This window comes from Neolamprologus brichardi, chromosome 5 (genome assembly GCF_056152115.1).
Source record: "Neolamprologus brichardi isolate AB-2024 chromosome 5, ASM5615211v1, whole genome shotgun sequence".
NCBI classification, from domain to species: Eukaryota; Metazoa; Chordata; class Actinopteri; order Cichliformes; family Cichlidae; genus Neolamprologus; species Neolamprologus brichardi.
In genome coordinates, this window is record NC_142108.1 from 25,625,001 (window position 1) to 25,645,255 (window position 20,255).

Sequence of the window (20,255 nt, forward strand, 5' to 3'; positions counted from 1 at the left end):
ATGTTTCAATCCAGCTCAAAATTCTGGGTATTCATATGTATCCATATTTAACAATTACAACCTTCCTTACCTAGCTCGGCATACTGCCTTTGCATACTGAAACAATCAAGATGTGATTGAAGTGCAGATTTTCAGCTTTAATTCAGTGGTTTAAAAAAAATATTAGGAATTATAGTCATTTGTAAAGATATCATGGCTTTTATAGATTCTCAAAAGCAATTGGACAACTGACTGAACAAGCTTCTTTGTCAGGTAAGGCCTGTCGTTACATGACAATAAGCAGCTACATTATTTGAAAGAGGTTTTGAACTTCCATGTGCTATCTTTTTGCTGGAATTCTCAATATGAAATTCAAAGAGATACAGATAAAAGTAAAGGATGCCAATATTAAGATGAAAAACTCATATAAGTTCCCAGAATAAAGCAAACATCTTTAAAGGTGACAAAAAGACAATATGAGTTATCAGGCAAAACACATTGATTTTATTTTCAATGGAATCTAATTGAGCAATAAGGCATCACAGAATTGTGCAATCATTGAACATAGCATAGCAATAACAAAAATAATGAGATTGTGCCCATTCAAAATAGTTCTTTGTACTTAATACTAATGGTTTCTCCCTTCTCGCATCAGTGATGAGTACCTTTATTTTTGTAGAGGGTAGAGTTGTCCATTCTTCTTGAATAATAAAAACATAAAGCCATCGGATCCTGGAAATTCTTGGGTAGTCTTGCATGAAGTGCACATCTGATATTTCCCCTGAGAAGCTCAATGATATTGAGGTTAGAAGATTGTCGTGCCCACTCCAGAACCTTCACTTTTTTGTCCTCCTCCTCTGTCCAGTGAATGGTTGATTTGGCCTTGTGTTTTGAATCATTGTCACGTTGGAGGGTCCAAGTGCTTCCTGTGCGCAGTTTTCAGACTGATGAGTGCAAATTGTCATCAATTTTTATGAATATCCCTGTGCTTTTGTAGCTCATATATCCCCAAAACATTAAAAATCCACCTCCATGTTTCAAAGTACAAGTTGTGCACTTTTTCCATAGACTTTGTGGACTCCCCTCCAAATATCGCATTTATGGTTTTGACCATAAATTTCACTTTTGGTCTCATCACTTCAAATGACTTACTTTTGATTTACTTTTGACCAAATGACATACTATTTTGTGGCCCTGGCTCAGTAATGGCTTTTTTCTATTTTGTGCAAGTGCCTCCTTATTGTGGATCTTGAATCTGTCATGCCACTTTCTTGCTGTTAAACCTGTATTTCAGCTGAAGTAGCATAACAATTTTTCTTTATATCCTGACCAATTTTCCTGACTGCTGAGGCTGATTTTTTGTTGGTCTACCTGACCGTCCCTTGGTATCAACAGAAGCACTAATTCTCCATTTTTTAATCACACATAGAGCACTACCTGGCATTTTCAAATATTTGGATGGTTTTGGATGGGTCTTTTTTATTGCAGATTTTTTGACAGCTCTTTGGCCTTCCCCATGGCTCAATAGCCAACAAAGTCAATGCTGCTCTTAGTGAAATGTCCAGAGGTTGCAATAAAAACTACAAAACGGGATGACTATAAACAGGCACTACTTAACCATCAAATACATAACAGGTGTGGGATCAGCCAATTAAACCAGGATATTTGTATGTATATTATAAACCCAACTATTTATTTATAAGCAAACTTTTGATCAGGGCCATTTGGTTTTTCAGTTGTCATTCTCTTTTATGAAGGGGGCACACAATTATCTGATGAATTACTTCACCTCACTGTCAAATAAGTAAAATTAAATAAAAGAAAGAGTTTCTGCACGATCACATGTAATGATTTTGTCATATTTTCCAAAAACTTCATAAGAAATTATGCCAGGATATGAAAACGTGCAAAACTGTAAAAGCATCTGTAAGTCCGAAACAGTTATGAAAGACATGACTACAGTACTCCGGTTAAGCCAAACCACTTAAATAAAACCTGAAATTAAGAATTTCAGTTACATCTTGACTTGTTTAAAATCTCCTGTAGTGGTTTACATGGGAAAATTACAAAACAGTCTGTTCTGTCCAAAAACATATGGACATAGCTTTGTTCTGTGTTTAGTTTTTATTTATTTAATTGTTGAAAAGATCGCAATTTCTGTAGATGAAATCTATCATTCAGTAGGATCTTGCTTTAACCTTTTAAATGTGCCCGCATCGTAATCCCAATATGAATTTCTGCTTTCAACCAATTTCTGTCAGGGAACAATGCTGGTGATAAATTTTCTTGCAGTTTGAAGGCGGAAGATGCTTTATCATAATAAACTCACTCATAAAATTTATGAAGAAAACAAAAACCTTTGTCTATTTTAGCATTCTGCTAAATTCAGCATTCTGCTCTATGCTCGCGACCTGCTTTGTGATTTATGCATTCAATAACATTCCCCATATATCCATCAACTGGCAGATGCAGATGGTGGCTCCAGTAATCGGGAGGATAGGGAAGAAGAAAAAGGAGAGGAAGAGAACTGTGAAGTTGCAAACATATGCAGACTCGTTATGTCCACAGTGGCCTTGATGTCTTTTAAGACCATCTGTTTTCCAACTTGTGTGCCCTTTTGAGTCAAAACCCATCTGTGATATAGTAGAAAATGGCAAAAATGTTGTTGGACATGGGTTTGGTGGATAAAACTGCATCATTAGTTGAATCATGAAGGGAAAAAAAAACATCTAGAATTTTCTTTAACAAGTCGGTTGCAAGAACAAGTTGCATGCAGCTGGATTATAGATGACACACATCATACATAGCACAGCAGGTTTTTTTTGTAACCAACTTGTTAACAGATAACTTACTGACGCACATAAATTGCCTGGGGTGGTGTAGTTAAAAACACTCATGCACAAAGAAGTGTGTTGACAGTTATCTTTCAAAGTAAGTAACACAGAGGACACTTTTACTTATTTCACTTCTGCCCTGCACACACGTATTACAGGAAATTATAAATTAGATGGACTTTGACACAATACATTATCAGTGTTAAGCACAGTCATACTAATTTGTTGGAATTATGTCATTTGCATATCAAGCGACACGCACATGCAGTTACAGGGACAATTAAGTGGCTCAGGGTGACACAAGGCTGCACTAGCCTGGAGGTCAGACAGGCTTAACAGTGATTCAGGCTGGAAAAAACAGAAGCTCTGGGAGTGCAGTAAAAAATGTGGCATGTAATGAATTGTCAGAATAACATAGAATTTTAAGATACAGAAAAATATCACATGTAATTAGATTCTAGGAAGTAGTACAGAATTATGAAACTGTCTCATATGATGTAGGTGTATTTAGTTGACAGTCAATTATGACCACAAAGCAATATATAAACTATTATGATGAGAAACAGTTTGTTTTAACTGGGGAAGAAAGTGAATAAATCATAAACTGCATTGTATTATATTATCCATCCATCCTCTTAACTACTTGTCCAATTCAGGGTTGTGGTAGATGGAGATGTGGGGAAGGGCTTAAAGCCTATTACATCTGTCCTAGGGTGAGACGCGACATACACTGTGAACAGGTCGCTAACACACAGAGACAACCATTCACAGTCACATTCACACCCGCAACCAATTTAGAATTATCAATTGATATGCATCGTTTTGGACAGGGCAGCACGGTGGCACGGTGGTTAGCACTGTTGCCGCACAGCAAGAAGGTCCTGAGTTCAATTCCAACATCAGGCCGGGGTCTTTCTGTGTGGAGTTTGCATGTTGTCTCCGTGTTTGCGTGGGTTCCCTCCGGGTACTCCGGCTTCCTCCCACCGTCCAAAGACATGCAGCTTGTGGGGATAGGTTAATTGGATAATCCAAATTGTCACTAGGTGCGAATGTGCGAATGAATGTGAGTGTCCAGGGTGTACCCCGCCTCTCGCCCTATGACAGCTGCGATAGGCTCCAGCGACCCTGAAAAAGGATAAGCGGAAGCGAATGGATGGATGGACTGTGAAAAGAAACCAGAGTACCTGGAGAGAACACAAGCAGGTGTAGGGGAAACATGCAGAAGTCCAGGCCTCACTTTTTTTTTTGTCTGAATTTGCACAAATGTTCATTTGATGAACTTCACAGATCTTGAGCCTAATGTTCAAGGCCACATCATGCTCATGTGAATACAGTGTTTTGAGATCATTAGGAGGGCATCCACTCCACAAATGTTTAATTCTTTGAAGAAAAAAAACTTCAACAATTATTAAAGTTTTTTTATATATTTATTTATTTATTTATTTTATTCATCTGTTCTATCTTTGGCACCCATGATACTCTTGAAATGGTCCGCATTTGAGTGCTGCCCAGATCAACCACATTTTTCTATTGTTAGCTAATCCTCTCCACTGAGCAATTTGGTTAGAAGTGCTTTGCTTAAGGGCACCTCAGTTGTAATTGCTTAGAGAGATGAAATGGCATGCATTTTTCTAAATTCTAGCACCACTTCAGTTTAATTCACAAAAAGTCTTTCCACTTTTTGAAAGACCCCTCCAGTGAAAACTTGGAATGTTGTTAACATATCCATATGGTGTGTTTTTTTTATATGCTAGCTTATAAGATAGCTCATTAGCAAAATAAGCAGTCAATGCGTAGGATGAATATTTCCCCCGTAGAAATGCAGTGTACCAATAACTTGTCAAAATTATGTATTAAGACAGCTTGTGTATATATTTGCATATTCTTAGATCTGCACATACAGTACTAAAGGATGCAAACATGTAGAGTGTATCTAAGCTATTTAAGGCATGAAGTGAATTATATTTTCATGGAAAAAATCAATATATGTAATTTTAATGTGTTTTTGAGATATAATTAATGTCTGTAGAAGAAGTTCAAAAACTGTACTGTAATAATGCCTAGGACATGCTGCACTGCTTTATACAGTGCCTTTACAATAACCAATATACTGTAGATCAGCAGTCACCAACAAGTCTGACCTGCTTTGATCTCATCACCTCCTCGTTGACAGCCCACAGACAGCCTTTCTCCCTCAGAATGACAGCCGTAATAACCATCTCTGGATGGCCTTGTCTCAGATGGCTTTAGATAACACGCTTGCATAACACTCAACTGCCTGAATTTATACCGTCGCTGTGCCTGACCCTCACCCTGCTACCTCTAGGGTGTAGCTGAATGCAGCTGGTCTGTTCCTGTTGGTGGCATAGTTTTCATGAAGCCCAGCTCTTATCCTTGTATGTAATCTGGCAGTTCCAGCAGCAGCCAATCACAACCTGCTTGTAAGCTGTAATGCTGGAATCAAAATGCCTGACAGTAGAGCTGGAACATGTGATACTGATAACATGCTGGAAAATGATTTTACTACAACAGTGCTGTGCTCCTATACTGTGTATGTGCATATGGCCATTGACTGAAAATTTCTTATACGAAAGGCTCACATTTCAGATTTGTATGCAAAGCCACTGACCGTAAAACACTCACGTGAATAGATTTTTTTTTATCTTTATACTGACAACTGCCTAAGTATGATGATTTATTCCAGTGCAAACTCTGCTTGAAGACCTGATAGCGTCACAAGTTTCCATTATATTTCTAGAGGTAATATGGAAGTAGCAAAAGGGACTATCACTGTATTTCCATGGCTGCTGGCAAGTGTCTCTCAAATAAATATTTGCAAATTGTATTTGATGAGCTAAAGCATTTTGAATTAGTTTTATATGCTTTGAAGCAGTCTTACTGTTAAAGGAATTGTTAGATGAACCGTTCCTACAAACTCAGGTTTTTTAAAATTTAGTGTGGCACTGTATTATCAACCCTTTTGCGCATCAAAGGTACTGTATATGTTTGCAGCGTTGCAAGCTACCAGCTTGAATTAACTGTGCTTCCCCACAGAGTGTAGTGACAGACAGAGGGAGGAGAGAAGCCTGTCATTTGAAGCATGAAATCCCGTTAACCAAGTCCTCTGTCACTCAGCACCCACTAGGGAAGCACAGCATGCAGAGCTGTAAACTCACAGGTTAAGAGGCAGGGCCACCAATACTGCATACCGAATCTTCTCACTGAGTGAAGATCAACATTATACAGTACTTAGGTTTTGCAGATCCACACTTTGAAATGCGCCTGCATTGTCCCTGTTGTTATACACATAATACTTTCTATTAGCACTCATTGATAATGTCGTAGCAGTGGGATAATAAGGCGGAATCGAAAAGGCAATACTATCAAAACAGCAAATTAATATATTTTAATTACTAAAGTAATATCCAAGCGAGAGTCAAGTAATCAACAGTTTTTATAGCCGAGTAATATTGCATTGAAATTTCTGTAATTTCGTAATAACAAGCCAGAGGCTGGAGTTAATATTGTGGAAACAAATGTAAGATTATGAGACAAAATCAGTTAGTAATAGTATAGTTAAATGGGTAAAAATAATAAAACATGGTAATATCTGTGCATTAGATTTTTTTTTTTTTACTTTGCTACCACTTTAAAGGCAGTTATCTCATAATAATAATGAGGTAATATTAGCTCATGGGATTTCCATATTAGGATACTATTACCATATTAAAAGAGGGCATAGCTGTCCAGTTTTGTACTTTAATCCCCCAGGCTCCTTGGCCGCCAGAGTACAGGAATGGCACGCATGTACACTCCATCCATGGGTGTTGGCAACTGTTGTGAGTGGCTGCAGACTACAGTCTGGAACAAATCCGCCCAGTTTCACTAGAGTGAAATTTCTTCTTTCTTAAGCTGAGGGGCAATAGAATTTGACCAGAGGAGAAAATTAAGTAATTATGCGGCTTCCAATGCAAATATTTCCTCACTCTGCAAAAGGGTAGACTGATTCTTTTAATTTTCACCTCATAATATACAAATTCAAAATGCAGACATGAAAAGTGCAGTTCTGATCTATTTGACAGGGTGACCGGTTCAAATCAGTGGGATATGAGGATGCTTATTTTCACATAAGAATTTGAGTAGAGCACAGAAAATTTATCAGGTACGCTATTCAAGGTGTAGCCAAGGAATACTCTCGTGTTCGGGCTGGCACTCCCCCCTTGGGTTTTCAGTGTATCAAAGAAACCGTGGACCCTTCGTAGACAGTGTTCACATATTTGAACAGTTTTGTAATACGTGCTTCCAGCAGAGAGGAAGTGGCAAAAAACACCAGGGTGCTGTTACGCATCTGTCTATTGGCACTTGGCCCCAGAGGCGCTGTTGAGCACATATAAATTACTTCGTGCTCATGGCAGGTTTTCTGACTTTGAGACATTTCTTGCTAATCCTGAAAAATTGTCATGTCTTGGTCAGGACAGACAATACTACAGTGATACACCATGAGGGAGGCACTCGATCTGTGGCGATATACACGGGCTGGCTTACAATCTGATGATGTGGAGCAATAAACAAGTCTATGGGGAGTAGGACTAAACCTCAAAATAACCCACCAGGTGTGCAACCAAAAATCTGTTCACATTAAGTGAAAATGTGTATGGTCCTTTGTTTTTTATACGAAGAAACTAGGGCATGCCATTAAGATAGGACGTACTAGCTCACCCATAGCCAAATGCGCTGGTGACGCTAGTTGCCTGAAAACTGAGTGAGGCATCCCACAGATTGGGTGTGTGTCTCTATGGCACGCAGATAACAATCTATCAATTACAGATACTCCTGACTTGAATTTATTGTGTGCATAAAGCACATCATTTACTCCATTCCAGCCTCTCTACCACCATGGACATGACCAAAGAGATGGCAAAATACATCATGGAAATTACTGTAGAATTACAAAAGGCTGGAATGAGCCTCAAGACCATTGTCAAGAAACTGTTGCTGCCATTATTTGATCATGGAGTGGCCTAGACAGACTCCAGACAGTCTCCAGACCGCGTACTTTAGAAAATCTGTGGATGGAGCTGAAGGTTTGAGTTGCCAACCAGCAACCAAAATTTAAAGAGTTTCTGTAAAGAGGAGCAGACCAAAATCCCTTCTGAGATGTGTGCAAACCTGATGACCAACTACAACAAATGTCTTAGAGCTGTGCTTGCCAAGAGTTTCCCAACCAAGTACTAAGTCATATTTCACTTACTTATACATACTTATTTTACTTAATGACATGCAAGTCAATTTAAAACTTTGATGTCATTTTTTTCTGGATTTTTGGTTAATATTCTGTCTCTATCCAGTAAAATGAGAGTACTGTAAAAAATATAGACAGTCCATTTCCTTGTTAGCAAACTTACAAGTTTATAGGAGATCAAATAATTGTTTCCTATACAGCATTGTAGAGGAAACTTATTATTTAAACTTATTTAAGTAACTCAAGTAATTTGACATTCTGGGACATAAGTTCTGTATTTTGCATTATTGTTTCGGTACAGAAATAGCAATTTTACAAGACAGTGTCTCCCAGTTTTTCTAGCCGGTTTCAAAATGACACTTTGTGACATAATAATATTAGCCAAATTAGCATGGAAATGAAGGAAAGTGCCAAGCCAGTTCATGACAATGAACTGATCATCTCTTTTGTTAGTCTTTAAATGAGGGACTGAATGGAAATAAATCTGAATGGGAATAAATCTTATTAAGATATTATTTGAAAGCCATGCCGTTGACCATCTTATGAACGTGGTAGACTTTGCATTCAGATCACAAAAAATGCTAATAAGATATGAATAAAAAATTTGTTGAAAGCCATTACCATCTAATTATTATACACCATATGAAGAACATGCTTAGTATAATTTTAATTTCATAGGTCTTCCATGGCTTTGTAAGTAGAGACTAGAAATCCTTTGGAAACGATGCACAGTTACATTTTTTTTCTAACTTGTTTCAAAAATGGTGTAAAAAGACTTTCTGTAGTGATTCTCAGACTGCTGCCTGAAATTATAAAGCAGGATTCAGGTTGAATCTCTCACAGTTGGCACGCAGTGTGTTAGCTGAATTTCCTCCAGTGGCTGCTGATGCAGCTGCAGCCTATAAATAGGCCCACCCTAGACAGGCGGAGGGGAGGAGGGCTTTGGTTAACCCCTGAGACCCAGTCCTAATCTGACCCCAATAATAGCAGACATCATTACAGGGGCATTTCAGCTGACTGGCCAGGAAGGATACAGGGCAACCTCTGTCTGGAGAGATTTTAGGATTGCAACATCTCAAGAGAAGCACAGGACTCTGGTTTAAGCACTTTCAAACTCACCTTGTTGTTACCTATCTGTCAACCTACTCTTCTTTTGCCACTATATGACACAATGTAGACAGGAGAGAAGTAGCAAACTTTCTACCACCCATTCTCGCCTTTCATATCTCCAGATGGCAGAGTGTTAGAAAGGTTTGGTGCTTCTGTGCCTCATGTGCATTGCATGGCCTGGATTCAACAAAGCAGTTGTAGCAAAGCTTTGCTTCCCCAACGGTGCTTTTCTGCAATCAAAGAGTATTCATCTCCCTCTTGCCCTCCCTCTTGTAGAGCCATTTTGGCACAGTTTGGATCTCTTTTCACCCTCCCACTCTCTCTCCCTTCTCACTGTTCTGTCCTTCCATAGTTAGTCTTGGTCCTCTTGAGGGGATAGCACGACATTCACTGATGTGTAGATTGCATCAGATTTATTACACAGGGGTTTACAGGTTAGTCTTAATTAAGAGGTGAAATCATTAAGAAGAGATAGATAAAGAGAGGGTGCCACTGAGAAGACCTGTCTTAGGCAGAAATCTTCTCTCTGGTCCTTAGGGTTTCTAGACAACCAGAAATCTAACACCTGCATTATCCACCAGATTTTCCAGGAGGAGGACAAAGCAATAGTAATGCTTGCTGCATTACATAGACTGTGAAAGAAGGCAGCAAGGAAATATCCCCAACTCAGCTCAGTACTTGAAGAACAGCTAATCATATTTGCATGAGTTTATTCAGTCTTCGAACTTTAAATTCAGCAGCACTTTGAAAGTAAAGGGAAAGTAAGCCTTCATTTGTAGGATTTGTTAATTTCTTAAAGTTGCAAATGAAAATCGGTGTAAATGATTACAGTCATGTCTTCTTTCTTTCCTATGCCAAAGTAGAAAATACCTGTTTAGATCTGAATGTCTCGCACAGCTTTAGGCATGCCTATGCATCTGACATGAACTAATGAAACCCCAAAAATCTGAAGATATACAACCCCTTTTTGGAGATAATCCACACGTTTGTTTATCCTTTTTATTGCTTGTGGTTTGGTGTGGTGTTTTTCCAGTGCATTTCCAGGAGACTTGGCAATTAAACACTTTGATGTTTGCATTTCTGTAGGTGGAATGCTTTTCTTATTTAGCTCCACTAGATACGGTTATTGCTTCTCACATTCTACAAGGATTACAAATAAAATGATATATCCTCAAAGCTACCGGGCTCAAATTGGGTACTTATTACCTAAAGTGTCATCTCAAACTAAGGTCATTAGATTGAGTCAAACCAGCCCTACGAGCACATAGAGGAACTTGGTGCAGCTCTTACCAAAACCATTCTTCATTCTTTTAGAAAAGAATGATTCTTTCTTTTCCAGTGTTTTAGTTTGAGCTTCAAATCACACCTGCTCAGTTTCATTTCCATGTATGGCTAAAGATTAAGCTAAGCAGAATATTATCGCTTTTTAAAGTGATTTTATTTTAAATGTTATTTTATTTTGTTATTGTGCTTCAAGAAGACCAAACTAAATATTGCTTTTAGTTGCAGAACTCCTGCATTTTTGTCCATTCTTTTGCAATATATGCCTAATTAATTAATTTATTTTTTTGGCTCAGTTGATTGTCCAAGGTTAAGGCTGTCTTGTATGTTATATTTAATGACTAATACTGCCAAAACTAGTTGAACAGGTAGTTGCATTTTTACAAGACATAGACCTACAATTCAAAACAAGCAATCAAGGAAATATTAAGGACCAATAAAAATGATTGCACTTGCTGTCTAACATTAGTTGTTCAAATTATTTTTTGACTGACAGAAACGTGCAAATACAAATAACAAAACTCTTTTTGTAGAATTGTATTTGATCTAGTCTCACGTACTTAATCGCTTACTCAGGCACTATTGCAGTGTGAAATTGAGAGATACAGGCAAATAACTGGAAATGAACCATTCAAATTTCAGTGACAGTTTTGCTGCATAATTCATTGTTATGAATGTGTGCTTCACTCTGCATTAATCTGTAACGTATATTACTTTGTCTCAGTGGCATTTTATTTTTTTCCATTGGAATGTGCTGTCTCTCTATTTCCAATATGTGTATGGCACCCATACGAGATACCATTGTACAATATGGAAATAAAGTTAATGGAGGTATGCTTTTAAAGTCTGAAAAATCTATTTCATGTGTGGTGTTGCACAAGTATGTTAAACAAAAAATACCAGTTTTCCTCCTTAAACCGATCTTTGTAAAATAAGCATTACTGTAGCTACAGTGGTGGGACAAGTCTGACTGGTTTCCAGATGTGCTTTTGCTTTTAGAGGCTGCACTTAATCTCCCTCTCCTCTTCTATAGTGGTCCAAATAAACTTGCTTTGTGCTATACATGTGAAGTGATATTAAAGCAAAACAGATGGGCACAATCCTTTGATTTTGTTCACAACATCCAGAAAACTTCCTCTCAAAAATCTTAAGTTAGAAAGTAGATGAATGCTTTTTACGAGCAAGCATGTTGACCTTTAATATTTAAAATCTGTTAAAAAAAAATCCCAGCTCCTGCCAAACCGGTGGGCCTGTAACCAAGAAGAAGTTGTTTGTTACAGGTAAACTGGGGTAATTTATTTTCACACTCCTGCGCTTTTCGTTGTTTCAGCATTGCCAACTCCCTCTGCAGAACCTGTTAGCAAAATAAGCCTAAGGCAGCAAGCTTTCTCTAGAGGCAAGGGGTCATAGGAGTTACCCTACATTCACAGGAAACAATTGTTTGCTGATATAAGTACAATTTAGCCTTTTCTTTACATGAGCCCATGTGTATTTTAGTATGGACTAATCATGAAATCCTTTGATATTGTTTATTTAACTGACATGATTTGTTTGGATCAGAATCAATCTTCTCTGGCAAACAGAAGAAGGATCCATGGCTCACCAACAATGTCCTTCTTCAAAGCAGCATTAGGGGCTGCTTTGAAGTGAGTTTAACACTCCTGTGAATACTGGAAAGGAAAGAACTGCTCGATCATCTACCCAGAAAAAAAATGAAACAAGACCAGTGTTTGAATATCCTCTTCTGTTATCTTTGTCTTGTCACATGCTATTACCTTTACAGAAAGCGGACTACTTGTCACACGCAGAACACTGTACTACGTCAGTCTTCATTAAGATTTATCCATGGCCACAAATGAAGCCGAGAGACTGACTCTTCGAGGTTATCGTGTCAGCAGATTTTTAATCCCTTTGCCATTAGACCTTATAATGAATAAACTTATCATGAATCGATGAGGTAATTGCAGGCAGGATTACTTTGTGCACTCTCAGGCCATGTGACAACAGTTTATTCATAAGAGAAGCTCTAGGGGTAAAAAGGTTGCTCCTGTCCCATTCATCACTGGAGAATTCACCTTAGTAATGCTCTCTCCTTTTGCTTCACAGGTCACAGACGGAGGTACTATCAAGCAGAAAATCTTCACCTACGATGCTATGTTTAATACAAATTACTCTCACATGGAGGACTACCGCAGGCGTGAAGACCTTGTATACCAATCAACTGTCCGGTAAGCCTAAAAATGAATTCAGTTTTCTTGTTTTTCATAATAGATTTGTTTTGCTGCAGTGGTAAATTGTAAAATATTAAACTTACTGTATAATCAAACAACCTTCTGACACTGTGATGAAATGCACTAAGATGAATTTCTATTCGGTACAACCCAACTTCATTCCCAGCCATCTGCTGGTGGTCAGATGAGGCCAGAAGGCCAGACTCAGTGACCGAGCAAAGGGGTTTTATTACATGAGGACAGGAGGCAGTGGCAAACTCTAATCATCAACTCTGCACAGGATAAAGTCTTTAGTGTTAAAGATTTATCTAACATCTGGTCAGGCTGCCCTATTATGTAGTGGTTTTATATATCCCAGGTAGCAAACCCAATCTCTTACACTTGGAGCGATGCAGCACATGGAGTTGAGCATGTGCTTCACCTATATCCACAGGATACATAGTACTGCTATGTATGCATTAACAAGTTTTACTAAGTTGCCAAGAAATTGAGAACATCAGAGTAGGAGGAGTCTCGTGACTTTGGTTGGCTTGATTACACATTTAAGGCATCCCGGGGACGGCCTTCTTTTACCCCAGGCCTTAACAATACGGCTGGCAGCTGTCTGCATATCTCCGCATTTCTCTCTCCCTCTGCTTTGGGTCTTCTCCTGTAGATATCATTATTTGAATGCTTAGCAGCACAAAAGGAAACGCTGGCCATTCATTGCCCTTGCAACTTCATTCAAACCCAGAATGCTTCACACTTTGCATCCTTTTTGTAATGATCCCACTTTCATCATTCCTTTTCATCTCATCTTTATCCTGCTGTTTTTTTTTTGTTTTTTCTTGATTTGGCTCATGTACATTACCTCGATGTATTTTCTCTCCTTTTTCTTTCTATTCTCTTTTCTCCTGTGTGGTGTGTCTGCCCAGCTGAAAATGATTTATCTAGACAATCCTACTATCCCTTTGGGAGTGTAGGCGTAATCAAAATGGAATGGCGTACACACTTATATTCACACTAACATGAAAACATGTTTGTACACAGCAACAAAAGAAATGACCAACCACATGTGGACACATCCATATATATATATATATATATATATATATATATATATATATATACACACAGAAGTGACAGAAAGTCTACAGCGCACTGATCAGTTGGTTGCTACCTGCACCTGTACAAGAATGCTAAGCCTGTGTTAGTCATCCAGAGAGACATGTGGGATTCTGCCACAATCACACCATTTTTCCAGTCAAGAAAGACTCCCTGGTCACACTCCTGCTTTCATGGTGTCTAACAGAAGCTCAGTGCTTCTCATAAATGCAAAAGGCTGAATTTTTACTCACTGTATTCACCCGTTTCCACTTTAGAATTGTAAATCTTCTGTACAAAGCCTTACCACTCTGACGAATGGAGCTTTATGACCAAAAATGATTGCCTCAATATTCTGTAGCCTTTATAAACATGGAACATTGTGCAGGAAACTTCAGAGCTTTTGTATAATCTAAAAGCTATATGTGATTATGGTACTATTATAGTGTAGCAATAATAAAAATAATCCTTCCTACATCTTGCAAATATTCAACAGCATCTGAAGTCACACTGATATCGGTTCATCTAAGATTTCCCAGTCTTGTTTGGCTTCAACAGCTATTAGTGTAATCTTTCAAAGAATGACAGCAGCTGTGACATTCTGCATCTTCAAGTGTCAATACATAGATTAGTTCTTGTAAGGGAAACAACAGATCTTGCACATAACTAGTGACCCTGGAAATTTGATATCTATTCAGCGTCCAATCAAAAGCAGGAGTTTGCTGCTTTTGAAAAAGACCCTTTGATTTGACATCATTGGTTTAACACATCCTGTATAGGCCACATGTAATAATGTAGCTTTTTATGCTGAGAACAGTACGATTTTTATGATGATTGTTTGCAGTCACAGCACTTTTTTAACATTACTAATGGTGCACAGTGACTTGAGATACAATGCATTTATCTGCCACTGCACAGCCTTTATTTGACCATTTTTTACTTACACTTGACCACTGGCTGTTTTGGAAAACCCAGCCAAATTGGATGCAGGTTTCATATGTGTTCCTTAATTTTTACACATTAAAGTTTGACTGCAGTTGTAAAGTCAGATCTTCTCTTCCACTTCAGGTTTCTGTAAATTCTGCTTTAGTAGTGCAGATAAAAAAAACTAAAATCTATTTTGAGGCTGATATTGCCAAGTTATAGAAAATGGACATCTGTTACCTTGTCTCTGTTGTATAGAAGAAATGTGTTTAAAAAGAGTAGGAGTTTTAGTATAATGTTCATGCAAAAATGCAAAGCCTGTATTTTATATTAATGTATTTGATATTAATTGATGCCTATTAAGAGAACAAGTTAAAGTATAACTAAACTAAAATTCTCTTTTTACATAGAGTGCTGTTCCCATACTTTTTGTGAGGTGCCAGCAGATGTATGGTTTTCATTCATGCGTTCAGCCAGCCATACAAACCCCATTTTGTTTGTATGATTAAATTTCTTTTTTTGCTACATCACTTTTTATACTTAATAATAAAAGTCTCGTAGTCTTGGCCGTGTCAGCCTGAAATTTAAGAACAGTTGGTGTACAAAATCATTTTATTTATTTTAACAGTTTTAAAACTATTTAGATTATTTTAACACTACAATAGACTGATGATCCTATCTAGGATGTACCCCGCCTTTCACTTGGTGACAGCTGGACTGGGCAACACTGAATCAGATAAGCAGAATAAAGTGGATGAAATGGATTATTGTAGCAATTAAAAGTAAATAGTGCCCGACTATTTTATGTTGAATTATCGTTAAACACAATAAAAAAAAAAAATCATCTTTTGAATCTGTTCATTTAAATCAGCAGTTGCACCACTTGACATTTGAGTATTATTATTGAGTATAAAACATGAAAAAAATACATGTTATTTGAATGGATTTAAAATGTATTCAAACTGAAAAAAATATAGAATAAACTGCCACAGATCACATAATAACTGAGTCATTCATACAAACTCTCTTTTATAAAAGCAGAAAAGCAGTTAAAGCAGATTCATACTTTTGTCATCACTTATTTATTGAAACAAAAAAGAGATATGAATGCATAAAAAAACATTCCATAAATTGTTTGTGTAAAATATTTTAATGGTGGCACATGTCTTTCTAAAGATGTTTACGTACCCTCTCACAGCTCCTATTTTCAAAGAAATGTGCATACAGTACACTATTGTAAGATATAATTGCAGGGTGAAGTGAAGCTTTGCATTTGTGATAAAGAATGAGTAATGGCTTCACAAATTAATGCACACTGAATGGGGCTTTAGAGTTATTTTGATCAACAGAACGTCTGTGTGTGTGTGTTCTTTGTGTGTTTCTGTGTGTTTGGTTTCAATTTGGGCGTTTACCCTTCTTTCAACAATACCTCCATTCTTTCTACCTTTTTGTCACTGTGCTCTGCTTTTTGCGTTTGTGTGGATTTCAATGCATAAATCCTAAGTACTTAGGGTAGCAAACAGCAGGACTATAGTGTTGGGTAAGGACAGAAAGATGAGCTACATCAGCACTTAGTATAATGCAACCACAGAGTAGTGAGTCTGTCACACTCACCGAATCACAGCATTATCCTGATTATTTTGTTTCATGCTCATTCATTAAGGAAACAGATGACTACACACCTCACTTTGCATCCCGTCCTCAGCAGTTTATCTCTGCTTTTCACCATCTTACAACTGCCAGTCTTTACCCATTCACCCATAATGCTTCAGGCCAGAAAGAGTATCTGACAATGTGCTAGTTAATTTGATGCAGAGATTGACTGGATGAGCTATCAGACACCACTCTGTCAAGTCTTCTCTTTTTCACTCTCCATCTAGGCACTTGCATTTTCTTGCATTTGTAGGCAGAAGAAGTTCTAGAGGAAGGCCTGCATTACAGGAAAACTCCTAGGGGACAATCGATCTCTCTTTGCGGTGTGCTGTTTTTGCCGCTCCTCCATGGGGGCCCATTGATATCGACCGCCACTGTGTACCTGCTGTTTTGTGTGTGCGTGTTTTAAATGGGACATTTTGTAGTTTTCAGAAATTGTTTTTTTTTCTTCTTTTTAATTTAATTACCTATATGTTTGGTTTGCTGATAATCGTTTTAGTTCTGAAGGCTGAGAAAGACTTTGATTTAACCATCTGCTATGGTTTGTGTCATTGCCCAAACACCTTTTTACAACTGACTGAGACGCAAATTTTCACAACAAATGAAATAAATAAATTAAAAAAAAAGACAAATATAAATAAATAAATGTGATGGTGCTACATTTTATTTGTTATAAACCTAGCTGATAAATGTTGTGCTGCTGTGGTTTAATTGTAGAACAACTCAAAATAGCCACGTTTGCTTAACAGTTTGTTTAAGCGCTCCTAATAATGCTGTTCACTAAGATGTAAACACACACATTTAACTGTGTTGATGGTTCTTGTGATGTATGGGTGTAATCAGAGCAGTAATATGAAAGAAAATAAATCAATACTAAAATGACTTTATTCTTTTTAAATTGAGATTCATACCAAACAAAAACTTCAAACATTAGCTGACCTTTTAATAGCAAATAAAAAACAGCAATAAACCTTTTTTAAAAGTGTCACATGTATAATTTTGGGGAGGGGGGGGGGGGGGGGGGGCGTCTCAGTGGGCCAACACTTCTCAAATGCATGGAATCGAGGATTAGAGAGGACGCTGAAAATTTAATTCCACCAGCCTTAATATTTAAAAGAAGTCTCAGTGGTAGGAGTACAACCTTTCCTCTTTCCCAAGTCCAGACAGCTAGACACATGTGTCAAACTAGCTGTCAAACTGTAAGAGACTCCAAGCAGGTAGTCACTCAGAAATGGTTTGATTTGAGGTTTCTTTCTTCCACAAATTCTTCCACATCTTATCGTTATGGTCCTTCTTTTTGGACTTGGTAAGTTCCGTCTCTTTCTTGGTTTGAATCCATATAAGCAGTAGTCAGGACTGTGGATAAGTGAACTATGGGTTTGTTTGCAAAAACAAAGCAATGGACTACATCAGCATTTACCATAATAAAACCAGTTACCCAACACCACCACAGAGGGAGAGTCACTGTGCTATTCTCATCACTTTTATTCAGTAGTGTTAAAAAAAAGTGTTGCCTGTTATATGCGTATTCCTCAAGTGCTATGGGAGAAAACCTCAGTGTGCCTACTCATAGTATCTATCCATTTTTCATTAGGTTTTACTAAACACTTGAAGAACCAGAGAAACAAAACACATGTAGAGCACTTGTCTAATCAGCAGGTACAAACTTCAAATGTGGTGTTTTATTTCCTATTTCTTAATTATTCATGGATCGAAGATGTGACAAAACATACAGTGGTCAGATAGAAGTCTCAGTAAACATGTCTGAAACAGGTCTCTCTTGTAGATGAGACATTAAGTCTCAATGGGACTCCCTGTATAGATAAAAGTTAAATAAAACAAACACACACACAAATATATCAAATATATATATATATGTGTGTGTATATATATGTATATGTGTGTATATATATGTATATATGTGTGTATATATATGTATATATATGTATATGTATATGTATATATATGTATATATATATATATATATATATACATATATATATATATATATATATATATATATATATGTAGTCACACTGATTTGACTGCTCTCCAATAGGGAGCGCTCCTCTCCTCCAGACACGCACCTATATGCATACACACACAAACACACAGCTGAACTCATTAAAGCCTGGCTGCTAAGAGCACCCTGCTGCTGTTCTAACAGAGGTCCCCGTCTGAAACACCCGAGCAGCAAGGACAATTGTCCCTGTTTTGTGGGCATAAATCACAGGAGCTAAATGTGACTAGCGGTGTCTCACTTTGATTATCACTGTTGACATATTAGCTGAGTACAGAATACAGATTGTGCTCTTGTTCTCTTTCAAAAATGGCCATTTGCTATTGCTGACTGGATAATCGCTGCCTGTTGTGTCTCTGCAGAATTACAGATGAAAAACAAGTATAGTGAAAGCTGTTTTCTGAAATATACTTTTAGGGTTTTCTTTTTTGTTTTTTTATAAGAACACTCTACACTTATCTTTCATAGAAAAAAGTGTCATACACCGGCAACAGGGTTGTCAAATGTGCCAAAGACTTCAGTATTTCAGTCAGTGTATTTTCATTTGAAGGATGCAGACAATAGCAAAAGAGTGATACTTTTTGACTAAACTTTTTGACTTCTGAATTCTGACACACAACTGATCTGTAATCTGAACTAAGTATTTATTCAGTCTATGTGAGACACTGACAAACTTTGTTTTGTGGGATCTTTTATTCTAACAGACATCGTCAATGTCCGATTAATTTATTAAAAAATGATGGATGAGCAAAAAACTGATACAGATGGACCCTTGGTCATTAATGGGCCTGCAAAAGGGGCTCGCTGTTCAACTTGTAGATTTGTTTGCGTGTGTGTGTGTGGTTACTGTCATAATCGTTCCTTGTAGTTAACTAGTTAAATCTAGTCAACTACAAGGAACCATTATGTGATGGGATCCCGACACCCTTGAATGCTCCTGTAAAGTTTTGTGACTGTAACAAATCCTTTTTTCAATTTGGCCTTGTGCCCACCAGTTTGCAGTTTCAGTTTAAGTAAGTCATTCACTGTGTAGATAACTTCTTCATTTTCAACGATATTCTCTACCATTTCCCTGGTTGCTACTACAATAACATATTCCATAACAGAAACACTTCCTGAAGGCCAAACTTTGGTTTTCATGGTTTATGTTGGCTGGAGCACTGACGCTCTGGGTTTCATTGCTCAAGGGCTGGGCTGCAGTCATCTCTGGACTCTGGATTAATTTTGATAGCATTTATACACGTGCATTAGGGCTGTTTGATATAACGATATATATCGGATGACAATATAAAAACATCTATCATTTCATTTTATGCTATTGTTTGTTTCGTGGTGTCGCAAAATAAACTGTTTACGGCAATACTTTTTCAGCGTTTTGATGGTCACTGTAGTGGCTATATTAATTTCTTAAAGTTCTCTCTTTCTCTTATATTTAATATAACCACACTACTGACGGACAAGCGCCTGTTTTTATGCGTTGTGGTTAGCAACAACGACGGTAACACCATCGCGTGTCCGCTTATTTATGTTCCACATAAACCTTTCACAATAAAGCTCAAGATCCTGTTGAGACTTTTCAAAATAAACTGAATCACATGAAAGAGCAGATTATTTATGGATGAGAAGTAAAAAAGAGCCGCCAGGTGCTAAAAAATAAACCTTAGACTCAAACGTTAGAACAGGTTTTTCCCCGCAGCACGCTGTGTAATAAATACTCACAAAGAAAACGGCGGCCGTTACAACTTATGTCTAAAAATGTATAGTTTCATGCATCTGTTAAAACACTCGACTCCAGCTACATGACGCGCAGCCGGAAACACTTTCCGCAAATCGAGCTGCCCGAGATTCACAGAATTTACAGAAAATGTTACATTTTTGTGATTTATATCGTTATCGGG

General features: G+C 37.5%; 1 protein-coding gene across 4 annotated transcripts in view; it reads left to right on the plus strand.

Annotated features, from left to right (window-relative positions):
• igsf21a (immunoglobin superfamily, member 21a) overlaps window positions 1–20,255 on the plus strand; it is a 175,474-nt gene that overhangs the window by 93,729 nt on the left and 61,490 nt on the right. For all 4 annotated transcript variants that reach the window (XM_087840913.1, XM_006782918.2, XM_087840911.1 and 1 more), the window contains one exon: window positions 12,553–12,674. In XM_087840913.1, the coding sequence (XP_087697039.1) occupies window positions 12,553–12,674 (122 nt within the window). The remainder of the gene's footprint in view (window positions 1–12,552; window positions 12,675–20,255) is intronic.